The sequence below is a fragment of the Lineus longissimus genome, chromosome 15 (assembly GCF_910592395.1).
Source record: "Lineus longissimus chromosome 15, tnLinLong1.2, whole genome shotgun sequence".
NCBI classification, from domain to species: Eukaryota; Metazoa; Nemertea; class Pilidiophora; order Heteronemertea; family Lineidae; genus Lineus; species Lineus longissimus.
In genome coordinates this window covers 7,133,347-7,161,328 of record NC_088322.1, presented here as the reverse complement: position 1 = coordinate 7,161,328, position 27,982 = coordinate 7,133,347, and the positions used below count along the sequence as shown (strand labels likewise).

The window sequence follows — 27,982 nt, the reverse complement described above, 5'->3', positions numbered from 1 at the left end:
TAGAGCTAATGATGTCCTTGTTGAGGCTCAGCTCTCAACTCAATATTTAAATGCAAGGCCCACTTTCGTCATGGAGTTTGGAATGAAATTGACAACGATTCGCGTTAAAAAATTAGGCCATCATCACATTGAAAACCCTCCAGAAGAAACGCCTAGAGGATGGTGTTCAACGTGACCCCACTGTTCAAAGTCGCCCCATGTGAAGGAACTTATAATAAGGGCGTCTGTTTTGAATAGAAAATATCACAATATCTTTGCCCCTGTTAACCTTTTCGACCTTGGGTCTCGTGGGTTTTCGGGCCAAGACACAACTACTTGTGATATATTTCAACGAAGTAATGGACTCGTGTGGTGTTCTTATTTGATTCATGGATGGGTCGTTTCGGACATCAATCTGTTTATATCCAGAGTCAATCTTCTTCAGCATAAACTTTTCCCTGGAGAAACAGGAAAATCGATGCCTTGCAACTCAAGTGTCATAGTTATGAGCCTGGCCCTGTGGGGTCCTCATGAGGTCAAGACCAGCCATTTCGTATTATCATATTTATCAAGGTGTCCACTCCCATTCACCTCTTGGTCTTATTCCTATTAATGAATGGACCTGTAAGGAGTAGTGATTACAGCCCTCGACTGGTCAAGATGCAACAAGCAGGATCATTCATGCGACTTGGTCAAAGTCGTCACAGGAGAACGGCAATTCCATGGTAATGAAAGCCAAAGACCACATATCAATGTCCAGGAGAAGAGTACAGGGGCAATGTAAGGGAGAAGGAACAAGAGAAGACAAGTTTCTCAACTTTTATTTATTATTAGAGAAATTCAAAACAGTAACAAGGTTGAAACAATGGTTATAATGACTGGTAGATACAAGGTGATCAAATGCTGCTGTGTAGCAGTATGGTAATGATACCCATCAATCGTGAGAGATGGAGCTAAAATGTAAAGCAAATCCACGGTGCTTTGCAGAGGTTTTGGACAAAATGACAGCTCTCCACCTGAAGCAGTGTTTGGTATGACAACCAATGCCAACACTTACTAGGCACAGATGAAATCCAAGGGTGGGCAACCCTTTGAATTCAACAATGAAATTCGGAAAAGTGTGAGCTGACTTGCCACTTTTCTCTAAGTCTTCGCTCCGCCCTTGCTAAAGGTATCAATTTATATTCTAAAACAGAAACCACCCTGAAATGGGAGGTAATTTGCATCCTGCACCCAAGTGCCTGTGGCTATGCCCCATCCCCATCCCAACAGGCAATTTTGGCAAATCCCGATGCAATCTTCCCAAATCCTACTGAAATATGGGTTTATATCCCAAAATCCTGGCCAGTTTTTGGTCCATCAAGCATCTTAAATGCTATTGAGACCATAACAACAACAAGCCAAGAAAAAAGTCTTCTTTTTGTGACACATGCGTGTACATGTTTTTGCAATAATAAGTGCTTGATACAATAATGATGGTCTTGGACCCTTGGATTGCGTCAGACTACAAGTGTGAATGCGTTCGTGACATGCAAGTATACTTTTACGAGTATGTGTAATTCTACAAAACCTTGATTTTTAGAGTGTAAACAATGGTAAATGTATTTTGCAATATTTGCCAACTTTGCCTCATTTCGATGGCAGTCGTTACAATTAGGTAACCATAACAATTACAGTAAGGCAACTTTAACAGCTTGGGTTGATGCAGAATATGGAAGCACTAAAAAACCAGTCAAAATCACACTTCATCGTTTAGTTTCAGATGTTTTAGAATAGAAATTGATACATCACAGTCGGTACAGGTTGTTGCACCAAAAACCGCGAGGGTGGAATTGTTATTTTGCCCAAAACCCCGCCTGCCACCTCGGTTTTGGCCAACATTTGAGCTCCACCATTGCGGCGTTTGGTAAGACAACCTTTTATTTGGCAATCTCATCTAAGAATGCTAAGATTTCAATGGTTTTACATCAAGGTGAACAAACCCATGACGTTTAAGATCCGCCTGAGAAGCAAATCCCTTATGGCAATATTTACACTTGAATGGTCTTACTCCAGAGTGAATACGATGGATATGTTGGTTCAGGTTGCCTTTTTGCGTAAACGCCATCTCGCAGTGTACACACTGGAATTTTTCTCCAGTGTGAATGCGTTCATGTTTTGCGCAATGCTCCTTTCGACTAAACCTCATATCACAATGTTTACACCGAAACGGTTTTTCGCCAGTGTGAACAAGTTCATGTTGATTTAAACCGCTCTTCTGAGGGAAACTCATCTCACAATGATCACATCTGAACGGTTTTTCACCAGTGTGAATTCGCTCATGTTGTGTAAGAATACTTCTGCGCGTAAACCTCATCTCGCAATGTCCACACTTGAACCGCTTCTCACCAGTGTGAATGCGTTTGTGTTGTGTAACATTACTTTTAGAAGTGAAACTCTTCTCACAATGCTCACATTTGAAAGGTTTTAATCCTCTGTGCACACTTTCATGCGCTTCAAGAAAACTCTTTTGAATGAACCCTTTCCCACAATGCTCACACTTGAATCGCTTTTCTCCCGTGTGAATTTGTTCATGTTGCCTGAGATTCCCTTTTTGTGCAAACTTCATTTCGCATACCTCACATCTGAATGGTTTCTCTCCAGTGTGAATGCGTTCGTGCCGAGCATGAGCAGATTTCTGCGTGAATTTCTTGCCACAGTGCTCACAGACATGCGGTTTTTCTCCAGTGTGAATCAGTTCATGTTGTCGAAGATTACCTTTTTGTGCAAAACTCATCGCACAATGACTACACTTGAATGGTCTTTCTCCAGTGTGAATACGCTCATGTTGGGTAAGATGACTTTTCCGCATAAATATCATTCCACAATATTCGCAACTGAAGACATTTCCTCCACTTACGTGGAGACGCTCATGGCATTTAAGGGCAGCCACACTAGTAAAAGACATATCACACACACCGCACTTACATTTAACACCCTCTTTGGCCATCATAGAAAATGTCATAATTCCACTATTGTGACTAGGGAAATTTGAAGACTGTAGTCCAACAAATGAATTTGCCTCACAATCAGGCAAAGCTGTAGCGAGAGGAGTTGTTGTGCCTGATTTACTATGAGTGTCATGAATGTCGCTGGTGATGAAATTCACTGGGAAAGGTTCTGCAATGAGAGAAGGGACCTGTAGTATGATTACCCCAGTAGATATTTTTTCAAGTTTAGATTGCAGACTCTACTTCCTTGAAATTGTGGCATCCCATTTCAATACAAGTATGAACGCTAAAAGAAAAACCAACAAGTTTCAACCGAAAGCTAAAATGCAGATAAAGATATGAAACTAAAATACAAATTGATTAAAGGCATACATGTACACCCTTCTATAAACAAAGTACATCTGTAATCGAATTTGAAACTAAATACAAATTTCAAAAGTGTCACTGTGTAGACACATGTACCCATGCCAAGTTTCAGCAAATTTGCATACATGATAATTGCATTGGCATTGTGTATAACTGTGTTTTCCTGATCCACCAGTAAATACTCTAAAACCTTGAATACAAGGAATGAGGCTCCGCCCCCAATCATTACAATGGAGGAGGGATTCTAAAATCTCAATATCAATTTTAAAGAAACCACACAATGGGTCTCTTTTATCAGAAGAAATGGGCCTACTATAACCAGTGATGTTGATTTCGTTTCACTGTCAATGTCAGCCAAGATCAGAGCAAGATTATAACACATGCGACTCCATTGGCCTATGCCATTGATAAAAAGAATAATACCGGACTTATTGGCCCATCCCCATTCAAAACCATTGCAATGATTGGGGGCAGAGACTCATTCCCTGTATTCGAGGTTTTAGAGGATGAATGGCGTACCCCTGTAAGCTAACAGAAAGCAGCCAAGAAAACTGTCCCCTTTTAGCAACATATGTAAATAAAGGGCATTCTGAATGATGGTAAACACATTTCAAGGTCCTAAATGAAGAACAAAAAAACATATTCGCCGTGTGATCTCACATTTTTCATACGTGAATATTTCACCAGTGTTTTTCATGCTGTGTATAAAGATTTTCGTCCTTCCCACACTTGAATAATTGTCACCGGTAAAAATATCCCAATGTTGTGTGACATCACCTTTTCCAGTGAACTTCATCACGACTGAACTCGATTTTCCCTACTATGCGTACGCTCATGCTGTGTAAGATGAGATTTTTTGGTAAACATCATCTCACAATGCTGGCACATGAAAAGATTTTCACCAGTGTGAACATGCTGATGCCGTTTGAGTTGAGCTTTCTGAGTAAACCTCATCTCACAATGACCACACTTAAACGGTTTTTCTCCAGTGTGAATTCGTACGTGTTCTGTGAGAAAATACTTTTGAGTGAACCTCATCTCACATGTGTCACATCTGAATGGTTTTTGTCCAGAATGTGTATATTCATGACGTGTAAGTGACGGTTTTCGAGCAAACCTCCTTCCACAACATTCACACCCGAACGGCTTTTCTCCCGTGTGAATACGTCCATGTTGTTTAAGATCACTTTTACGCGCAAACTTCAGCTCGCAGTGGCAACACTTAAATGGTCGTTCTCCAGTGTGAATACGCTCATGCACTGTCAGAGCAGACTTCTGCGTGAACTTCATGTCGCAATGTAAACACGCGTACAGCTTTTCTCCAGCGTGAAGAAGTATGTGATGTTTTAAAGCGGTCTTTTGATGAAACCTCTTCTCACAGTGTTCACAGCTGAAGGGCCTTTCGCCAGTGTGCAGACGCTCATGTTGAGCAAGATGCTGTTTTCTAGGAAACTTTTTATCACAATGTTTACACTTGAACGGCTTTTCACCAGTATGAATATATCCATGTTGTGTAACATCTCGTTTTCTCGTGAATCTCTTCTCACAATATTCACACTTGAATAGTTTTTCCCCAGTGTGAAGATATTCATGTTGTACAAGATTACTTTTACGTGTAAATGTCATATCACATTGTTGACATCTGAATGGCTTTTCACCAGTGTGAATGCGTCCATGTTCTGTAAGATGGCTCTTCCTTTTAAACTGCATTTCACAAAATTCGCAGATGAATGGCTTAAGCTTGAGCTGAATACATAATTGTTTATTTTTTCCAAGTTGCTCCTTTACTAGTTCCTCGCCATCTCCCCTCTGGGTCAACAGACGTTGCTGTGCTGCTGAACTTACCAGGGAACATTGTACTGGCACTCTGCTAATGGTCATGGCTGCTGGTTTACAATCACGCTGAATGCTGCTGGCCATGAAACATACTAGGAAAGGTTCTGCAATGAGAGAAAGAACCAACTTATACACCCCAGTATGTTTTTACATGACCAACAATGAAATTAAGTGAACAACACATTTTGAATAGAAAGACTGCTTGTGCTTTATCGCTAAAACAAAAATCCATCCATTTTATTTAATTTATACACATATGTAGTCATTCTACACGTTTTTTGCGCATCCATTAGGTATCTTTAAACCATTCCACAAACACGTATACTACAAGTGTAGCTACGTGTGAGCTTCTGAGCACAAACACCAATCAGAAAATTACCCTTTTTAACCCTTTAGGATATGCCTGAATCAATATTATGTCTGCTTTGGAGAATGGACGACGGCATCTTGACCCGCAATGTTTTGAGATCGCTAAATCACTCGCCCGATAGTGGTGACGCAAACGCGTGCAAGTCAGGATGGGACACCGGATGACATTCATGAATGGTCATGAACCGTACCAATGATATGAAATGCACTTCAATCATTTTATCCATTAGATTTTGAAAAATGCTCGCATCAATTTTTTTTCTCACCAATATGAATACACAGCTTAAAGGTGTAACATCAGACAGGCAAAACCATTGGCCAGACAGGGGAGTACTAGTAGTGCATGTAGTGCATTGCATTAGTACTACATGTACAGGTGATCTCCTTTTGGGCAGTACCCATTCACTCGTTCCCATGGAACGGATGTTACCTGTTTAAGTTTTGTATTAAAGACCACTTGTTGGAGTGAACCTCATCTCAGACCATTCGTATTCAGAGCTTTTCTCCGGTGTGTGTAAATATGTTCACGTTGTGTAAGTATACTCTTTCGAGGAAACCTCAGTTCACACTATTTGCATACGTTAATATTGATAAAAAGATCTTTACAAGTAATATTCATCATACAATGTCACATACAAATGGACTTCCTCGAAGGGCTGTAAAATCAAGCTGTCCAGCTGGACTATGTCAGGTTTGGTCAAATTCGTAAGTCATGTTGGATTACAAAAATGTATTTTGATCATTTAAAAACACGACTTGCAAAATCAACTGGTCAACTCCTGCTGGACTGTTTTTAATTGCTATTTCACTGTCTGGTCTGGTTAAATCAGCTCATTCTTGCGAACTTTTCTGAGAATTGACTGGTCAAGCTCAACTTTTTATTCAATCCACTGGTCCCATCGGACTTCTACAGAAAAACAACATGTGTTCCTGAACTGTCTGTAAAATCAATTTTAAAACTACTTTGAAGATCAACAGGGTCAAGCTCGACTATTGTAAAAATCCACCAGTCACAGCAGACTTTTCTGAAAGCCAGCAGGTCCTCCTGAACTATTTGTTAAATCAGTTGGTACTTTCAGACTACCTTGAAGATTGACTGGCCCCGCCTGACTTTTCTGAAGATCTACTGGTCCCACTGGACCACAAACATTTTTAGAATCGATTTCCGTCTGTCTGGTATTGACATTAGCTGGGCTTGTTTCAGTGTTCGGTAAATGAATCTGCTCATGTCTCGTGAGGCTACTGTTCTGCGTAAATCTTTTCTGGCAGTATTTACATTGGTACCGCTTCTCGCCTGTGTGAATCAATTCGTGACGTACCAGATGACTCTCCTGGATGAACGCTTTCCCGCAGTGCGTACACTCAAACGGCCGCTCCATGGTGTGAATACGCTCGTGTCTGATCAGGTGACACTTCTGTGTGAACACCTTGCAACACGATTTGCACTCAAAAGGTTTCTCTCCAGTGTGGATGAGTTCATGTCGTGCAAGGTTTGGCTTCTCGGTGAAACCTTTCTCACAATATTTACACTTGAATGGCTTTTTCCCCGTGTGGATTAACTCATGACAAGCGAGGTGACTCGGTCGCACAAAGGTCTTCTCACAGAGTTTACACTTATGTGGCCGTTCCTCGACAAGGGAACATTTATGCCGCGTGTAGTTACATTTCCGCTCGAATACTTTGTCACACAACTGGCACTGGAAGAGCACGGATTTTTTATCGACACAGAAACGCTCATGAATTTCCAGAGCAGATTTCCCAGAGAACGCCTTTCCACATTGTTTACAAAGACAGGGCTTATACAGATCAACATGAAAATCGTCTGCAAATTCTACTGGAGAGACTTGGAACAATTTTTCACCGTGTGTGTCTTGATATGATGGCACTCCAACTGGCAAATTTCCAAATGATGATGGGTTTTCGGCTTTTCCTACATGTAGTTTAGCGCATATTTGGTGAAGTTTGGTTTGGACTCCAAATTCAAGATGGGTTGGGGTTGGTTCTGCAATGAAAAAAGAGAACCAATGAATCCCCTGTGCATCAAAAATTAAAAACACAACACGTACAAAAATGTAGAATTTGTTTATAATTTTGAGAAACGACACAAAACATGTTGGGATTTATCCACCTTTTTTTTCTAACCATTTAATTTCTATTCACAAAACGTACTAAATGGAATCACTTTATTGCAGACACCCACATCTTGAATTTCACTTTTATTTGAAATTGTTCAATAAAACATTACTGAAATTGTATTTCTTGTTAGTTTTTCTTTCTGTTTTTTATATTTTAATTGACTGGTATGTCTCCTCCACAACCCTGAAAAAATTTGAGAAATTTCAATTTTTGTTTTTGAAAAGTGATTTTATTTGAAAAACTCCAATTCACTATGAAGTACCTGAAATGAACACAGTTTTGATTTTATACTCCTCAGCTTGATAATGTCAATTACCATGAATGTCTTACTCATTATAAAAAGTTTATAATCACATTGGCGTGAAATGTCAGAATGTTTGTAATTATGTGGGTCATCTTGAAGATATTATGTCATCTTATGCTGGCCTTATTTATTTTGAATAGTCAAGTTTTGTGTGGAAGGCTTCAAAACAACTTTCTTTTAATGCAGACCTGGTCCTGATGGGCAGGTTTTGCAAACCCAGATGGTTTTTAGTTTCCCACCTGTTTCGGTCCTCAGGCCCTGTCGGCGCTTCACCATGTGGGTTTTTCGCGGGTTTTTTCTTCTTTACATTTCCTGTGACGTCACCCTCCTCGGCTACGTTGCAATGCCACAGGGAGTGTTGGGTGACGTCACGGGATTCTCCGGTGATGATTGTTGTCGTTTCCGCACGGATGCACTCTCCCTCTCTCTCTCTCTTACGCATAATCCTTAAATCATATCGTAGTGTTTATAGAGGACAAAGTGGAAAATGTTATGTAAGTTTTTATAGGCCTTTTTTCACTCACTTGTATAATATTATTCCCTCTTTGGTTCCCCGTCTCGGGAACCCAGTCTGAGCCTTTCATACATGTCATAATATTTAGTTTGGGTTCAATTTGTGTATTTCAGTTTACCGTGTTTGACCATTAAAGAGAAGTTTTGTAAAGCACGTGTTGAAGTTCATTGCAAGAAGAGTCCTCACAAGATTAAGCCACTACAGGCCCTTTGCGTAACAAACTCTGCACATCTTGCATGGCCTCGTCTGAGCTGCTCCTTCCCCTGCCTTCTTCTTTGCCGGCCAGTGCCTACCAGAAAGCCTTGCTACTGCCCCATGAGCTACTAACTCCTGATTTAGGCGAGGACTTGATGTGAGAAGGGAGCCAATGACAAGGTGCAAAAACCAAAAAATCTACATTTCATTCCCAGTATGAAACTGATAGACCCTGTGTGCATTCAGTGTGCATTCAGTGTACATTGCATAACAAGGCGAAGAACCAGCCTTCTGTACCATTTGTACATCTTGGGTAAGGTGTGAATTTCATGCAGCTGTTGATCAACCATATCAACTCCCCCCATCTGTTTATTGTACGACAGGATGCAAGATGGTTTCCTGATATCAGTACCATTCCTATCCTTTTTTCCAGCGTTCTCAATGAGAGCCCTGTGGAAGTATACAACATGGAACAAAGTGGAAAAAATTCATAATCAACTGAAATCTGTCCCTCGTCATTACTTGGACGAATATTGGGGTGGACAACAGTTCGTCAGTGGCCCAATACATGTGGATACGTGGTTTGAAAACGACGCCTATGAGAAGAATCAACCCTAGAAAAGTCATCATTTCTTCAGGGTTAGCCGGTTTCCATACTTCTGCACGTGAGTTATCCTTGAGTTGATCACCTTTAGCCGCCATGTATACTGTTGTGCAAATCTATTAGCCTCAGTAACAATGTGTGTAACCAGTTCATCCGTGATATAGAGATTGAATGAAACGGCCAGGGGCCATTGTGCTCACCGTATACATCTTTTATTAGGCAGGATCATGCTTAGTTTAGAGGAGAATATGGTGAACACAATCAGGCATGAAGACTTTTTTTAGATGTGTATTGATGTCAAGTAATAAGACAGGGCAGTATATATAAGTTTATGATCCAACCAATAATTGTCTATGACATCAACAAGATCAATATCGTGTGATTGCTAAGAGTCCCTGCAATAAAAAATTCATCGAAAAAAAGTCATTTATAAGCGAGATATTGCACGTCCTACTTTTTCAGTTTTGACCCCCTGGTGGCCAAATCAAGAATCAGATCAGGCCAAAATTCGGTGTCAGAGATTATCTGATGTAGGGGGTTACATGTACCAACTTTCAAGTTCATAGCTTTAGCAGTTAAGAAACGTGCCATAGTTACACTCGAACGGTCAATTTACGCCATTTGACCTCTGTGACCTAGAAAAGGAGGTCAAATCCAAAAATCATAAGAAATGTGATGTATCCTTGCTAGGAGTCCCTGCCATAAAATTTTATCGAAAACAATTCACTCAAATAGGCAAGATATTGCACTTCTTCCTTTTTCCGTTATGGCCCCCTGGTGGCCGAATAAAGAATCAGATCAGGCCAAAATTCGACATCAGACGTTATCTGATGTAGGGGGTTATATGCACCAAGTTTCAAGTTCATAGCTTTACTGGTTAAGAAACGTGCAATAGTTTACACTCTAACAGCCAATTTACGCCATATGACTTCTGTGACCTTGAAAAGTAGGTCAAATTGAAAACCCGTATAATATGTGATGTATTCTTCAAAACAGTACCTACCATAAGAATTTTATCGAAAACAAGTCACTTATAAGCGAGATATCACACTTTTTAGATTTCCACTTTTGGCCCCCTGGTGGCAAAGTTAGGAATCAGATCGAACCAAAATTCAACGCCAGAGGCTATGTGATATAGGGGGTTATATGTACCAAGTTTCAAGTTCATAGCTTTAGTGGTTAAGAAACGTGCCATAGTTTACACTCTAATGGCCAATTTACGCCATATGACCTCTGTGACCTTGAAAAGTAGGTCAAATTGAAAACCCGTATAATATAAAATGTATATTTGCTATGAGTACCTACAACAAAAGTTTTATCGAAAACAAGTCACTTATAAGCGAGATATCACACTTTTTAGATTTCCACTTTTGGCCCCCTGGTGGCAAAGTTAGGAATCAGATCGAACCACAATTCAGCACCAGAGGCTATGTGATATAGGGGGTTATATGTACCAAGTTTCAAGTTCATAGCTTTAGTGGTTAAGAAACGTGCCATAGTTTACACTCTAATGGCCAATTTACGCCATATGACCTCTGCGACCTTGAAAACAAGGTCAAATTAAAAACCCGTATAATATAAAATGTATATTTGCTATGAGTACCTACAACAAAAGTTTTATCGAAAACAAGTCACTAATAAGCGAGATATCACACTTTTTAGATATCGACATTTGGCCCCCTGGTGGCCAAACAGAGAATCAGATCGGACCGAAAATCAGTGTCAGAGGTCAGCTGACCTAGGGCATTCTGTGTACAAAGTTTCAAGTTCATAGCCCTAGCAGTTAAGAAACGTGCCACTGTTAGGATACGACGACGACGACGACGACGACGACGACGACGACGACGGACACAGCGCTATCATATAGACTCCCCTTACGGTGAGCCAAAAAGTCAATTGGATCCAGATTGCCCCCCATGCATATTTTTAGGCCCTCCTGACCGTATAAGGAATGTCAACTGGGTCAAAGTCATCTCCATTACACTTTTTCCACACCCAGGCAGGGGCGGGAGCAGCATTGCCACTTTCCCCGACATCAGAATCGTCTCCACTGCCGACATAGTCTGACAAAATAGGAGCCTGATAATCATCAGTATCACTATTGTGTAGTTCGACATTCCCATTTCCTGTGGAAATGTGATTTTATTAGTTCATACCTACCCAGGTCAGATTTTTGCATATGTACTCATATCGGATCTACCCGAGGAATTATTTAACTAATTACATTAGAAAAATAACCAGCCAGTTCACAAGGCTACGTCCAGGCGGCGCCCCTGTACAGCCCATCAACCGTGCAAGCCGCCATATTGCCAGTACTTTTTACTCAAGCAACTCAAGTAAGTCCCGTTGCTGTGGGGACGGACGGGTGGGCAGTCTGACCTGGGTAGGTATGAACTAATAAAATCACATTTCCACAGGAAATGGGAATTTTATGTCGTTCATACTCTACCCAGGTCAGACTTTTGCATCGAATACCAACAACCTAAGGAAGGTGGGTAAACGTGACTTACCATGTAGCGACGTGAACTGTCTCCAAGCCGCATAGCAGAACCCAACGGGTGAGACCGGGATAACCAGACCAAAGAGAAATGGGGATGCTCATGGCTCAACGGTCAGGCCACCATATAAAAGAATAATGGAAAGGGCCTTAAGGTTATCAACTACCCCCTAGAGTAAGGTAGCACATCGCATGGTACTTGCTCAGCACACACCTCGCCAAAAGAATGTGTGGACTTAAGAGGGTAACCACCCTCTGCGTGCGGGGACAACCCACAAAGTCTAGGCGGCTCAACCTAAGACATCCGGACGGGGCACATGCACAGGGGAACCACGTCCCGGCATGAATGTCCGCACCTCCCCCCCATCTTTAGAGGGAAGGACGGAGAATCCGGAGTGAGGAGTCCGGCGGGTAGGCTAGGCAGGGAGAACCTAGACTACGTGCTGAGCAGCGACGATTGGACCGAGAGACAGCATACCGTCAGTCATCACGGAACAATCGCGCATATAATGTTGGGAGAAAGTGGAGTGAGAACTCCACGTCGCCGCCTCCAAGACCTCGTTCAAGGCGACTCCCCTATATTCGGCCCATGAAGTCGAGATGGCACGAATCTCGTGGGCCGTCACGGAACCCAGGCGGCGAAGCTCCGGAGACTGAAGAGTCATGGAGTAGGCCTGCCGGATGGTGGCCACCAACCATCCGGCGACCGTGGCGGGCGCAATCTCCCGTGTGAATCCCTCGCGATAAGACAGAAAAAGACGCTTTCTGCCGAGACGGACGGCAGGGTCTTTGGTCTTATCGACATAGAACCTCAAGGCCCGGACGGGGCAGAGAGTTCTATCCGGGAGGTCTCGAGAGACCACCCTGGAAAGGGATGGAATAAGAACCGGGCGCCTGGAGGTGGAAGGCGCCTGGTTCTTCGCAATAAAGCCTGGGACAAATTCTAGGACCGCGCCCCTCTCATTGAAGGCTAGCTTGTCAAAAGCTAGGGCATGGAGCTCGGACCGTCTCTGGGCCGTAGCTAAGGCCACCAAGAAGACGGTCTTAAAGGTAAGATGCTTCCTATCTGCTAGGTGCAAGGGCTCGAATGGAAATCTCATAAGAGCCCGTAACACCACCGAGAGATCCCACTTGGGGACGCAATGTAAGGAGCGGGGACGCTCCAGAGACATGTTGCGAAGCAACGATGACAAGGCGTCATCCCAAGCCGGTTGCCAGGAGCCTGTCAGTCTAAGGGTGACGGCAATGGCAGAGCGATAGCCCTTAACCCCCTGGACCGAAAACTTCCGAACCGTAAACAAAAAGTTTAGGAAATCGAGGAAGTTGGGAAGAGTGGGAGCGATCGGAGAAACTCCGTGCTCCCCGCACCAGTCTCGAAAGACGAGCCACTTACTGTCGTATGATGTAAGGGTAGACTGTCTTTGAGGCTGAGCGACTTTTCGGATAACGTCCTCCGAAAAGCCTCTCTCTCGGAGGAAATGCCCGATAGTCTCCAGGCGTGAAGCCTGTAGAAAGAAGGGTCCTGATGGTAGACCCGGCCTATCGGGTGATATAGCAGGCGGTCCCACTCCGGCAATCTGCGGGGGTGGTCCGTCAGGAGCTCCAGCAACACCGGGAACCAAGCTTGGTTCGGCCAACAAGGGGCGATCAGGCAAAGCCTGACGCGCGATGAGGCCACTTTGTTCAGAACCGGCAGCAACAGAGGGGTTGGCGGGAATGCATAAGCCTTGAGGCCGTCCCAGGAGGCCGACAGGCTGTCTACTCCCAAGGCCTCGTCGTCCGGGAGAGGGGAGTAATACAGGGTGAATCTCTTGTTGAGGCGAGTGGCGAAAAGGTCCACAATCGGCGCATCCCACATCCCGGCCAGCCGGGACACAATCTCCTGATGGAGGGTCCACTCGGTCTGGACTAAGCGATCGGCTCTGGAGAGAGCATCCGCCAGGATGTTCCTCTTGCCGGGGATGTGACGGGGGAAGAGCTGGATGTCCAGCCGACGACAAAATTGTAGGAGGTCCCATGTCAGACGACACAGAGTGTCGGACCTCGTTCCCCCTTGTCTCCGAATATAGGCGACGACAGTCGAGTTGTCGGAGAACAGAGATACCCTGTGACCCCGTAACCGGGACGAAAAGGCCTTCACGGCTAGGATGACAGCCTGCATTTCGAGAATATTGATCGAAAGGCGAGACTCCTCCCCTGACCACGTGCCCTTGGTGGTCAGGTCGCCCTCGTTCAGGTGAGCCCCCCATCCGAAGAGGGAGGCGTCCGTGAAGAGGAACATCTGGGGGGGTAACGGACGGAGCTGCACCCCGCGGAGGAGCTCCGTCCCCGTCCCCCAGAACCTCCAAACGTCCTCCAGTAGCATGGAAGGGAGTGCTACTGCTCGATCGAGTGGGTCCGAGAAGGGGCGCCAACTCGAGAGTAGGAGGAGCTGGAGGGGGCGCATATACAGGCGACCGAGAGGAACCTGGTCCGCCGCCGAATTGAGCAGGCCCAGCAGGGACAGGAACTGTCTGGCTGTGGCGCTGTCTCGACGACGGAAAGCCCGAATCAGAGACCGGATCTTGGTGACCCGGTCCTGAGGTGGGGACATGAGGCCCTCTCTGGTACGGAAACGTACTCCCACGAAGACAAAATCCTGAGACGGGTCTAGCTCGGATTTTTCTAAGTTTGTTATCCACCCGGCCTGGGTCGCCGTCTTGAGCAAGAACCGAGTCTGCTTGAGAAGACGGGGACGGGATTGGCAACGTAGCAGCCAGTCGTCTAAGTAGCAATGGAGCTTGAAGCCCAAAGCGTGAAACGGGGCGGCGAACGCCCTGACGACGGTTGTGAAAATAAGCGGGGCGGAAGCCAGGCCGAAAGGCAAGGCCTGAAACTGATAAATTTTGCCTTCGAAGTAAAAGCGAAGGAAATGTTGAAAGTCTGGATGGACTGGGATGTGAAAATACGCATCCTGCAAGTCCATGGAGACGGCCCAATCGTCGGGCTGCACCGCTGTTGCCACTGACCTTGTTGTTTCCATCCTGAAACTGGGTACCCTGAGGAACCGGTTCAGGCTGGACAGGTCTATGACCAATCTCCATTTTCCCGACTTCTCCGGAACCAAGAAGATGTGGCTGTAAAAGCCCGGGGAGGAGTGGTCTTCCACCACCGTGACAGCCTCCTTCTGGAGGAGGGAGTTGACCTCGGACCGAAGGGCTTCGGCCCTGGCCAGGTCCACGGGGGGTATTACCGGGTGGGGAGTCGATGTCGTTGGGGGAGAATGGGCAAAATCGAGGCGAACCCCGTGCCGGAGCATGTCCGGGACTGGGGAGCCTTTTTGACACCATCCGACCCAAAAGGCTGCGAAATGGCGCAGTCGGCCCCCAACGACAGAGTCCGAGGGAGTGTCGCCTATTAGCGCCCGAGGAGAAGGTGACAAGTCACCGACGCCTGCCCCCGCGACCCTTCCGCTGTTGTGGCCGGAAGGGGCGCTTGGGCTGCCCGCCACCTCCGCCCTGACCTGAGGAGCGGTGGCGCTTATTGGAGGGGCGGGCTGGAGCCGCAGCTTCTGTCTGCCCTCGGGGACGAAAAGACCCGGAGGAGCCCTGCGAGGCCGAGGGCCCACGAGAGGCCGACGCACCCCGGGGGCGTCTAAACTCCGGCTGACGTCCCCGGCCCGCGGACCATGAAGAGGAACGCGGGCGGGGGGCCTGTCTGGGGGGAGGAGGGTCCCCCTCACGACTCTTATCCGACTCGCGCTGAGCCCCTAAGGTATCAGGCAGCGAATCGTGGAATAAGAAGGGACCGCCCAAAGGGGCGGTCCGCAAGGCCCCGCGCAGAAACTGGGCGCGGACCACACTCAGCCCCTCGATGAGGAGGTCCCGGCGCTTCAGCACCGCGTTGGCTGCTTGTTTGGCAGCTAAGTCACTGGCATGTTGCAGTGACTGCTGTAAGGACATAGCCAGGATGCGTTGCTCATCCGTGGCGTCCGCAGCCAACGACCTGGACAGGGCACAGAGCGTCAAGTCGGCGTACGATAACACCGACTGCGTCTCCTTGGCCAGGGCCTCATCGTTCTTGGCATCCCTCATAGGAGCAGACGTGAGGACTTTCGGAACGACCAACCCGGCGAGCTGCACATCATCCCTCAAGGGGATGAGTGAGACCGGGTCAGTCCCCGACGGCGATACTCTATAGTATTCTGGCCTATACGAAGGACTGTGAGGGGAAGTGGCCGTGAAGCGCTTCCCCGCCTTCGTCCAGGCTCCCGGTCCAGTCGACGGCAAAGTCGAGACCAGGGAGCGCTGGTGGCCCCCGCAGGACGGCGCCGTGTCCCTAAGCGTTGAATCGAGCCAATGAGAGGCTCTGATCAAGGCAGGGGAGGGGGGCAACTCATCGAGTGCCCGGTCCGGCACGGCAGCCAAGTCCGGCTCGTCGGCATCCCCGAAAAGATCGAAGGGAGCACGGCCGAGCGCGGGGTTGACCGGCGGGAGAGGACAATGCTCGGTCGGCACGAACTGCCGGACGAGCGCGCGAAGATCGCGCATCCCAGCCACAATGGTGGGGTCCTCTGTTCCAGAGGGGCAGTCAGCCTGAGGGGCCTGCCCGATGGAAGATTGCGACTCATCGAATTGATAGTCGACCTCCATGGGGACTTGGGGCAGCTCAAAGGCCACTGGTCTCCCGGCCTGCTGCTGAGGGGCCCTATCTGAGAGATTTTTGGTCTCCAGATGGGCAGCCAAACTCTGCAGGACCTGACGCTGCTGGGCCGTAAGGCCCGGTGCGATAGGCCGGGGATCCTGTCTGGACATACCTGGGGCAGGCAGGGATGGCGGGGGGCTACTCACCACAAAGGGGGTGGAGCTCAGACCCGCAGAGCCAGACAGGGAGGGACGGGGTCGCACCGGCGAAATCGTGGGGCGAACCCTCCCGACGTCCGGATGGACCCTAGGGTCTCTAGACCGGAAGTAATGCCCCATTGTCGCACCCCTACCCCAGGGGGGTAGGTCACCTCCGTGCGAGACAAGAGGGGGCGGCAGAACAGGGGGGGTGACGCCCGAGTCTGCAGTAACCCACGGGGAGGCGGTCGACGTCCTCAGAAGGGGACGGAAATTGGGGTGAGCCGCCTGCCAGGCCTCATAACCCGATGGGATACGCCCCGTCGCCTCAGAGCGGTCAGATGTGACGGTGTAATCTGAAGAGATAGTCACAACCGAAGACACTGCCGGAGGCACATCCAACCCGGAGGAGGACGGGGGACGACCCAATGCCGCAGCAGGGGGGTCCCGACGGGGGAGGGCGGAGGAAACCCGGCCAGGTGGGGGCTTAGACGTAACTAAGGACTCCACGGCCGGTAGCCGGAGGAGTTCCTGAATCAGGAGGTCTGCCTCCAGCGGGGTATGCTCAACGCCCAGGGGATCGGGACGCAAAGCGTCCAGAGTCCCGCTCACTTCGACCCCCTGTGAAAGGGGGGAGGAGCCAATCTCCCTAGGGGGCGCCCCGATGAGGGGGTCACCGGCGCTCAACCTAGGAGAGAACTCGGGGAGCACACCTCCGAATGGAGGGTGCCCGGCCCGAGCCCCGGAGTCGGGCGCCGAAACAGCGCCAGAGCTCCGGGGGCCTCGCCCCCGCTGAGAAGAAACAGCGGAGGGGGACTTAGAAGAGGCCACACCAGACTTTCTGGGGCCTCTCCGGGTCGGCTTCTGCTTCTTCGACGGCCGAGGGGCCGGAGAAGCAGAAGGCAGCGTCCCGGCAGCGGACGAAACCGCAGTCGCAGAGTCCGACGGGGCGGACTGGCGAGCCGGGGACGAACCGGGACGGGGACTAATAATCCCCGATACACCGGCACCCGGGCACCTGAATACCCAGAAGGGTAACAGGCCCAATAAGAGGGCTGGAAAGCCCAATAATGACAAGAAGGACGCTAACAAGAGCGGCAGAGCCAGCATCTTGAGAGGCCACACAAAGAAAGTGAGCGATAAGAAAAACTTGGATTTATTTGGTCACGTGACCGGAGCCTGGAGCGAGAAAATTTTTTGGGAGAACGGCGAAGAAAAAGCGTTCTAAGTGACGAAATCAGGGAAAGATGGGTAAAGGAATGGTCTCACCCGCTTCCTGAAATCGGCAGCTCCAAACGGACGTCCGGGGGAGGATCCTTCTCAATACTGTCGCGGGGGAATCAACGCAAACAGCAACAGAAACTCGGGGCTTGTGATACAAGGCGCCAAGGAAAAAGTACTGGCAATATGGCGGCTTGCACGGTTGATGGGCTGTACAGGGGCGCCGCCTGGACGTAGCCTTGTGAACTGGCTGGTTATTTTTCTAATGTAATTAGTTAAATAATTCCTCGGGTAGATCCGATATGAGTACATATGCAAAAGTCTGACCTGGGTAGAGTATGAACGACATAAAATCACTTTCTGAGCTAGATGTAGATGTAGGTCGTGGACGTTTCCTACCTGCAGGCCGTACAAAACTTGTACTTGCTACCGGATCATCCCCGACCTGCGGACTCGAACCCGCATCAACACGCAGTGGACAGTCATATTCCCAGTCAGAATCTGCCTCTCTCTCACCTTCAGAGTCTCTACATTCATCACCCAAATCAAAATTATCATCGTCACTATCATCTTTGGCAATACAAGGTTTAATAACCCGATCCAGTGAGAAGCGTTTTATCGGACGTGCCATTTTGCTGGAATTGACATGGGTACCCGCGCATTTTAATGACACGATATTGGTACCACCACCGTCGTACCTACGCACTGAAAGGGTTGAAATGTTCTACATGTATAGCCTACGACACGAAATAATTGCTACATGTAACTCCTGTGCGTATCATATACCGGGGTACTATTACTACACAAATTTGATTGTTATTATGCACTAGCAGATTTGATTCAATAAAAAATTTCAATTTCATGTTAAAAAATCGACGACTATACATATGTCATATACATTGTCCCTGCGTATAAGGTCCCAAAAGGAGGCCAGTGTGTAGCCACAATTGGCCAATCTTGAGGCAGACTCACAAATGTAATATATGAGTCTGGACAGCTGGATGTAGGATCCATACAAGGGCCTTGGTGCAGAGGTAGCCATTAGTACGAGGCAGGATTTCCTTGGAGTAGGTAGACAGCAACAATGGCAGTGACCCGGAGAAGTGGGAGATTCGCGAAGAGGGTACTGCTGACACCATAGGATGAGAGGTTCGAAAAGTATGAAATACTCACCACCAGTGGACTGGCCAACAGCCTGTCTGAGATCCAAAGCTTCAGTTCCAGGTCTTGTCAGCCCGAGTTGGGTGGCTGGTCGCTGAAATTGAGGATGAATGGTTCAGAGAACTTTATGGTGTGAATAAGTGAATGGGGCCACGCCCTATGAGGAATAGCTGCCTTATCAAGAATATTACCAGTAGTTTGAAGCTGGCACTCTAGTCTGGTAACTGGAAATCGATTGTTTACCAATCTTTGAAGTTTATATACCTTCTGGCAAACAATTATTAAATTAGTGTTTTATCATAGCTCCATCGTGTGGTTGTAGTAGGACTATTCCTTCTGCACTTTTCACTTGCATTCAGAGAACTTTAACATTCAGGACTACCCCTAAATGTAGTGATACTGGTGCAGTCATGATAACTGTAATGTCTAGTTTCTTGTAACTTTTTGGAAGAGGATATGTGTACAGCATGCTGTGTATGCAACAGACAGTAGTGTTATGTTCACAGCATTTTATATTAATATTCATTAGGCTCATTATAAAGCCACGTCTCCGATTTTATGCTACCTGCTGTGAATCCCAGGAACATTTTCTCTTGAATACACAACATGCTGTGTATACAATGTACAGGCACACGCATTGTCTAGAGTAGCCTACACAGCAGACATCGCTGGCTGGAGAAAACTGTTTTGGTCATATGGCACACATGCCATCCAAAAACCGGGGCACCATACGTCATAAGATTTACTTGGGGTCATAGCCAGATGTAGAATGGGGTCAGTAAAATCACAACGGGACCATTGTCACCCAAGGTTTCAAGAATCAAGGAGATAGATTCAGCAAACAACAATTTAGTAGGTCTTTACGCTCCAAATGTTGAATAGAATAGCACAGGATTTTTACTTCTTGACCAGTCTGAGAATTCCACAAAGTCTTTTCTCCAACTGAGGTCATTGATGACACGGTTATGTTAATTCGCCTCTGCTGTGCATGCAACCAACTTGTTCCTGCGTACACAGCAGTCTCCTATGTACATGGCCACTTCGTAACTTTTTTTATTATTCTGCAGTCAAGAATGGCAACATCAGACAATTCTACAAACGTTATGTCGTGTGTGTGTGGAGAGAGAGCTACATATGTTGCAGGTTGCAGCCAAAGGACAAATTTCAAGCCGAATTTTTGGACGTCTATGAAGTGGACATTGGCAACGATTCACTGAATATGCATCCGCCATCTGTTTGTGATAATCTTTGCCGAATGTTCAATCTGCACCGAGAAAAAAAGGGAAAAAATTGGCTTTAATACCACAGGTACTGCTTTTGTTGATTTTGTAGAATGCCAGGACAGCTGTACAATCTGTGCAAAACTATCAACACCCAGCCCTGGCAGAAAGCCAAAGGGAAGGAAAGGAGAACAAGGGCGTGGTAGTGGAGACATTGGATGACTTGGAGGCTCCCATCACAAAGAAGGCACGTCCTGTTGACTTTGTTGCAAATTGTGTTGCATCCCTCAGTGAGGAAGAGAGGAAAGATTTTTTCATCTCTCTTCCTGGTTCCCTTGATAATTCTGACCAGACAGATTTGGCTTTAGGGCTCGGAATGTCTCAGAGCCAGACTATTTATTCTGCAGGCAAGGATGTTCAGTTACTCTAAAAGGACATTGACTACCTCTCCGGATTAAATTTGGAACGTTACGTGTCATATATGGACAGTTTTACTCTGTCCTTCTTGAAAGGAATTTGTGGGGAATGAGTCCTGGTTTGTAGACTCACACGTGGTATTCATAGTACAGCAGAACCTCCCTTAGCGGACACCTCCCTATTAAGGACAACCTCTCTATTAGGGCACTAGCTTTGGTCCCAAGTTGGTTGTTTCCATTCGATTTGACCTCTCTAATCTGGACACCTCTCTATTAAGGATAGCACTAGTCAGTCCCATTGGTGTCCTTAATAGAGAGGTTCTACTGTATTTGTATATCAGTCTACACAACGGCAATGTTGAAATTTGTTCAAACTTGGTATTCATAGTATTTGTATATCAGCCTACACAACGCCAATGTTGAAATTTGTTTAAACTTGGTATTCATAGTATTTGTATATCAGTCTACACAACGGCAATGTTGAAATTTGCTTGAACTTGGTATTCAAGGTATTTGTGTATCAGTCTACACAACGGCAATGTTGAAATTTGCTTGAACTTGGTATTCAAGGTATTTGTGTATCAGTCTACACAACGGCAATGTTGAAATTTGTTTAAACTTGGTATTCAAGGTATTTGTGTATCAGTCTTCACAACGGCAATGTTGAAATTTGCTTGAACTTGGTATTCAAGGTATTTGTGTATCAGTCAACACAACGGCAATGTTGAAATTTGTATTTCGTATGTATTTTCGCAACTGGAAATTTTTGATTCAATTTACAAATTCAAATTTGTAACGAACGACGTAGGCCTTTAAAAGCTGCAAAGACAAAGGTAAAACTTCTGTCTCTTTATTTTGAGCTTTCCAGCCTTCTTGAGGAACTCTCAAATCAATTTGGGAAGAAGTTGATGAATTTGAAAATAATGAACAAGTAGGCCTAAGTGAAATGAACAAATAGAAAACTTTGAAGGTGTAAACTTTGATGATGGAAGTTATTGGTAATAGAATTAAAATTTTTGTACCATGAACATCCATCATCAAAGTATTTGTCATGATATAGTCAGCCAGTGGCAGAGGCCAGTGTCTGCTGCTGATTGGCTCTAGTGCATTTGGAAGTTTGCACAGAATTTCACCGTATGACAGCACTGCTCTGTCATCTTTTTCAATATACTTATTGGTTGAACTCGCCACTGGCTTAAAAACCTATTCGTTTACTTTCCTTCTGTGAAGCTCTCCACCTCTCCTAGCCAGAAGTCTGCATTATAATTTACGGCAACCCACTTCATAGGAATTTTGTGATCCTGCCTCTGAAAATATTACAATAATACACACTGTTTCAATCTGCAACAGTTTTTAATCACTACACAATGACCACACCATTTTACTCAACGGACCTAATGGAACAACTTCATTTTCCATCCCTTCTTGATCACGGAGTGACCTAGTCTTGTTCGGGGAACGAATTTTGATTGATTGAATTCATTGACTGAAGAATCTCTATTCTGACTTGATTCCTACATGATGGATGAATCTCTTCAACGAAACAGAAAAGGATATCACATGTGCTTACAGTCGTTGCTTGCTGGTGATGCTCTCATGATGCATTTCCTTTTAGGGCGGGCAGGACCTTTGTCAGGGTTAATGGTCTCCTCAGCAGTTGCATGGCATGTCTTCCTACCCGGCCCCTTACTTTTTCCGAGCATTTCACGTGCAGCGTTGTGGAGTCTTCTCTTCCTTGGTGTAAATGAAGCCATCTGTTTTCGCATTTTAGTTGGCGAGGGCGCCACTGCAGTCTTGGGTTTTATGTCGAGCTGTTTAAGACTATACGAGTACGTCCTAGCAGCATCATATTTGACCAGCGCTGAGTTGTTCTTAACCCTTAAAGGGCCAACTGCGACGATCGTCGACTCTTGGCAAAGACACCAACTTCGACGATCATCGAATTTTCACCATGCCCAGTTTAGTTCAATATTCTAACACCATACTGCAACACTATCACAAACTGACGATCTCAGCGTGTTGTTTGCGTGTGGGGCCGCAATTACACAGCGTATTTGCTATACAATGGTGCAGAACTTTTTGGTGTGTTTTGAGATCGAAATTTCTGATTGTCTCAGAGAAAATTACTATTATTAATTTGGCGGTGGGGGAGACGGCCGTATTATTATCTTGGCCTTTTAAGGGTTAAAGTTCGTCATAAACTCCTCGCTCCCATGAACTGTGTACTTGTTCATGTCGATATCGTAAAGAACCACGAATCCTGTGAAATTAGCCAATCAGAATTGATCAGCTGACACACCTTCTTGCAAATACCTTTTGTACGTTTGCTTTTTCGAGTTGAAAGCAGCATGCCTGGCTAATTCCTCCTTGGACTTTTTATATGTTTTTTTCTGTTGGACATGTTGCGTGTTGTAAGGCAAAGCAGCTTGTACCGCCTGCTCCTGCCCATGCGCAGGGTCGGATGACCCTGACCCTGAAATTTTATCTTCACTGACGAGAGAATCAGACATCTGAAAATACAAAAAAAATTGTTAACATGTTTAAAAAGAAATTCAGTTTCAATTCCATGTTTTGCAGATGGCTTCCTTTACACTGAGGCATCTTGCTGCTTGTGGTGTGTTTGGTGTATATATGGTGTATTTTCTATTTCTTGCTCATGTACAATGTATGTTTAATTTTTTTTACATCATTGCAAATAAAACCACATTGTATAAATTTTAAACTTTGTTACATCAACCATCTGTTTAACATAAGGGATAATCTCAAAATACATACTAAGATAAATGCACATGCATCAAATATATTTTCTGTCAAATGGCCTAAAATGACCACGCTGTCCCGATAGTTTTATTATTAGACTATAGCTGAATCAAAGTGTCTAAACCCTCCCCAAGAGTGCCGTACATGTCCTTTTGACATGACATAGATTTCTTAAGATGATCCCGTTCCCCAACCATTTATTCTATCTCAAGGATAAATAATAGGCCTACCTCTCAAAGTGTGAGGATAACTACCACTCCTTGGTCAACTAAATGAAACGGCCAGGGGCCATTTGTACTCACCCTATAGATATTTGGTGATTAGGAATTCATCCTGGTTAAGAAACATGCTACATGTAAAGTATATCGGTCAAACCAAAGTCGGTATGGCATGTGATGTATTGGTGATTGGAGTACCTACATGTACCATAAAAATATCATCGAAAACAAGTCACTAATGAGCGAAATATTGCACTTTTTACCTTTTTTAGTTTTGGCCTCCTGGTGGCCAAGTCGAGAATCAGATCAGATCGAAATTCATTCTGTGTCCGAGGTTATATGATGTCGTCGTAGGGAGTCATGAGCCAAAAAGCCAAATTCCAGTGAAAGCGTGATTCCTCTTAGATATGGCTATTAAACAGTGATTGGTATCATCACATTTTTTTATGATTGCAATACAATCAGACTTTTCTGTGATTTGGTTTATTCAGGCTAAACAGTGATTGCAACGTAACCATGCTTTTATTTAACTCCACAATCATGTTTTTGTGTGACTTCTAATATCACACTTTAATGTGATATAAGCAATCAGGATAAAGCATGATAATGGAACGATCATGTTTGTTCGTGTTGCATGATAGCCAGCAGCATTTACCACAAGGCTATGATGCTACAAGACTCATCAATCAAGCCTTCAAGGCTCCCCAGTTTCCTATATATTTCCTACTTTATCATTACATATTACCAGGGCATAAAATCGCCCAAACTTTTCAATAGATCTAAAACAAGACAAGTTTTGACATTTTCTGTTAAAAACAGACACGCATGCCCTCGCAAATTAGAGTTGAATACTAACCTGTGTATGCAAATTAGGTATAACTCCTGTCACACTTAAACTGGCCTCCTCTTCCTCCTCCTCCTCCATTTTCATCTCATCACCGTGTAACGGATCAACAACATGAATCGGAAGCTGTCCTGGCCGAGCAGCAGAAAAGTTTGGTTGGCAATAAGACGGAGACCCTGCACTCTCCTCGTCACCAGCATCCTCTGGACCAGCCAGACCCTGCCAGTCATGTTGTAAATGCGTCGAGTCTTTCTCAGCAGCAGCTTGAGGGAAGTCATAGACATTTGATGAAGCTTCAGTGCCACCAGTACTACCAGAATACTCTTCATATTTGACATTCTCTGCATCTTCAACCGACTCTTCTGTTTTGAAACAAACTCGTTTTGACTTGAAATCATGCGATTCTGTTTGTCTATCCGCTACAAATGGAATGTTACCATCAGGATATGTCATTATTTGATCTGGAGAACTGGTGGAAAACGTTTCATATTGAAATGTCACCATGTTATCAGGCCCACTTGCTTCAAACTTGATCTGATCATCACGAGATTCTATCGACTCATACCGCTCATTCTTAACACGAACACACCGTTCCTCACACCCCTCATCATAAGTAGTGGGTTTTACAAGGCCATGATGTCGTATCACAGTGAAATTGTCATCTTGAGGCGGTTTAGCTTTGATATGATACCCTGAATCCAACCCGACCTCATCAGCGGAACCCTCTTCTTCATTCTCGATGGGTTCACGCTTAACCTGGACAAATGTTCGATCATCCGTCTCTTCGGAACACTCCATTCTTAGTCCTACATCGTGTTCCATTTCGATCGGGTCGTTCCCAACATTTTTGTTGTTGTCATCCATTGCAAGTCACCTGCCATACGGCACCCAGTCGATTATGTATTCACGTCGCTGGCATGATGGAGTTGTAGTGCACACCAACGACTTCCCGCTAATAACAACACAGTCAACCTGCAATGACAATAAACAAAATTGTAAATCAATTTCGATGCCAAAATACAGACGAGTCAAAGTCACCCTAGCCTAAATTGTGCATTCTGAAATGACAAAAAATGCCTTTTAAAATACCTCAATACACCGATAGTAATAATACAGGGAAACTTATTCTAGTGTAACGAGTTTTTAGGTTGCAACAGATCGGTCATCCTAAACAGCTTCCACCAGCGCAGCGTCCACCAAGTTTAATTCCAGGTATAAAGTCATCAAAATAGAATTAGGTAGCCATAAACGAAAAAAGTACACAGACACATTTCCTGAAAATTTCAGGACACTGGGTGAGTGTGTCTAAGATAAGGGAGATGTTGTCTAAAATCACAAGGCTTCTGTGATATTGGGAAGCCCTTTCATTTCCTCCTGGTCGAATCCCGCTTGTGGTATTCGACTCGATGACTCGACGACGCGATGACTCGATGACGCGATCAAGTTGGAATTTTTTTAAAGTATATCACTGCTTGGACTGTAATTTATACATAGAATCATAAGTGGAGGAAAATAAAAAAGAACCGATCATTACCAACCCCTTTCCAGCTGTTTTCACCGTATCAAATCCGACCATTTTTCGTTTCCCACAAGTTCGCATTTTTGATAAAACCATGCGCCATGTTGCTATGCAAGCCACTGGTGTCTTACCGTGAATACAGCTAAATACACCTAAATATAGCTGGTTCCTGGAGACAAGGTTGGCTCTGAATATCCGTTCAGCACGGCAGAAGTGGAAATGTCCAAACCGGCATCACCAAATGAGAAAACACAACATGTTCGACATGTGCGAGTGACATCAAATTTTTATTCCTCGTTAACGAACAAAATATTGAAGGTAAGGTTGAAGAAAAATTAGCTGGGTCTAGATGTATTGAACGGGCACATCTCCTGGAAAATGTTTAATTTGGGAATTATAAATCCTCGTATGACATCTTTCCCCTAGGGCATCTCCAACCAGGACATGTCCATATCTGGGGATATGCCATAGGGGGCAATATTAAATGTCCTATAGGGGCTGATGTCTGGGGGGGGGGGGGAGATGTCAAGGGACGGAAAAGGGACTGAGTGACTGAGTCTAAAAAACTGCACATGTGCAAAATTCCGATTGTTGACAGACTACCACATGACATCTGACATTGGCCACTAGAAGCTTCATCCTCGGCACCCAGTGGTTTTCCATATGCTCCAGCTCTCGCTATTACAAACCCCTGGGGAAATCCATGCCCTTCAGACGGATTGTAGCGGCAGAAAAAAAAGCGCCCAATCAGAGCGTCGGTTGTATTTGAGTCTCGGAAATTCGTAAACCACGGACCCAGGAATTAATGCTCTCAGATGCACTATCAATTGTATAGTCTTTTGCGCCATAGGGCTCGGGTCCGAGGTAGGTTAGTTAAATTTCAATCGGCGCCGAGAAACGCGTATTTTCATTAGCTGCTATTTTTAGAACATCCGGGTATTTATGAAAATTCTGAATTTTTCAGTGCTGTTCCTTCGTATTGCGCGCACCCCGCTGCAAATTTATTTCATTACTTAATTAAAACACAATTACACGTCTACACAATGTTTAACAGCATAGAATCGATAAGGTATAAAACGATTTAACAATAGGATTATCTTAAACTTTATTCATATACATTTTATTGTCATATAAAACACTATATATACATACATTACGCACAGTGTATCAGGTTATCAGAACAGCCACCCTTCGCTGTCGATTCTAATGGATTTTCTCAGGGTTTTGTATGGGACGTAGGAGTATCAAAAACCTGAAGCTCAGGATGTAGAAGCTTGTGTGTCAATTAAATCTCCGGTCATTTTGCATGCTTTGAAACTTCCGCGAATCCTATAAATATCAAAATCAACTGCGGGGACCAATCTTCAGTGGCCATGGCTGGGGGGGGGGGGGGCACATCCTTCCACATACCGTAGCTGGGTATGGGAAGGCCGAGCTAAAACCTCTGCTATTGAAGCAGGAGCCCGGAGTCCAGGATCATGGGATTCCGTATTTTAGCAAAATCCATAGCAACGATCGCGTCATCGAGCCATCGCGTCGAATACCACAAGCCGTCGAATCCACCATTGCCACCGACTGGGTGTTGGACGCTGGTAAATTTTAGACAACTCGCCTATCTTCAAGTTCAACACAAATGTCATGAATGAAGCGTTCTGGAAATTTGGAAATTAGATTTTATTGTGATGACTTTAAATATGCTTTTAAACATGTGGCATAGATTCGCACCCATTGATTGAATCTCAGGTATACACAAAGTAGGCCTATACACGTGACAATGTATGCAGGCATGCACGTCTATTCAATATCATATATCATGCCATGCCATATGCAAAGAAAAATCGGAAAATCTTGCACAAATTGCTTTACGATTTACCGGCTGAAATCAGTCATAAAGCTATATCAAAACATATTAAAAAGATCTAACTTTATTTATAAAGTTAAATCAGCGCATAAAAATCTGAAGTTGGACTTCAAAATGTTTCTTTTGGAGGCCACAAATAAGCGAAAATTCAT

General features: G+C 45.2%; 1 protein-coding gene across 4 annotated transcripts; it reads right to left on the bottom strand.

The window, feature by feature from the left end:
* Positions 1 to 830: 830 nt before the first annotated feature.
* On the bottom strand, positions 831 to 27,982 carry LOC135499707 (zinc finger protein 468-like). 4 transcript variants are annotated; one of them, XM_064790640.1, is made up of 5 exons: positions 27,843 to 27,982; positions 24,463 to 25,422; positions 19,005 to 19,086; positions 5,181 to 5,275; positions 3,069 to 3,138 (listed from the first exon to the last, which is right to left on the bottom strand). In XM_064790640.1, exons 2-5 carry the CDS (start codon positions 25,312 to 25,314, stop codon positions 3,124 to 3,126), a joined length of 1,044 nt encoding a protein of 347 aa, XP_064646710.1. In that variant the 5' UTR covers positions 25,315 to 25,422; positions 27,843 to 27,982; the 3' UTR covers positions 3,069 to 3,123. The 4 variants fall into 4 exon arrangements, with proteins under 4 accessions (XP_064646707.1, XP_064646710.1, XP_064646708.1 ...); XM_064790637.1 differs by lacking the exon at positions 5,181 to 5,275 and having other exon boundaries at positions 831 to 3,138; XM_064790638.1 differs by lacking the exon at positions 3,069 to 3,138 and having other exon boundaries at positions 3,827 to 5,275.

Bases quoted from the DNA above. Each gene is read 5' to 3' on its own strand.
- LOC135499707 (XM_064790637.1), bottom strand. From the start codon at position 25,314: ATGGATGACAACAACAAAAATGTTGGGAACGACCCGATCGAAATGGAA. The intron at 19,087-24,462 runs GTTAGTATTCAA...CCTCAATTTCAG, and splicing joins TACCTAATTTGCATACACAG to CGACCAGCCACCCAACTCGG. The intron at 3,139-19,004 runs GTGAGTATTTCA...CTCTCATTGCAG, and splicing joins TGTTGGCCAGTCCACTGGTG to AACCTTTCCCAGTGAATTTC.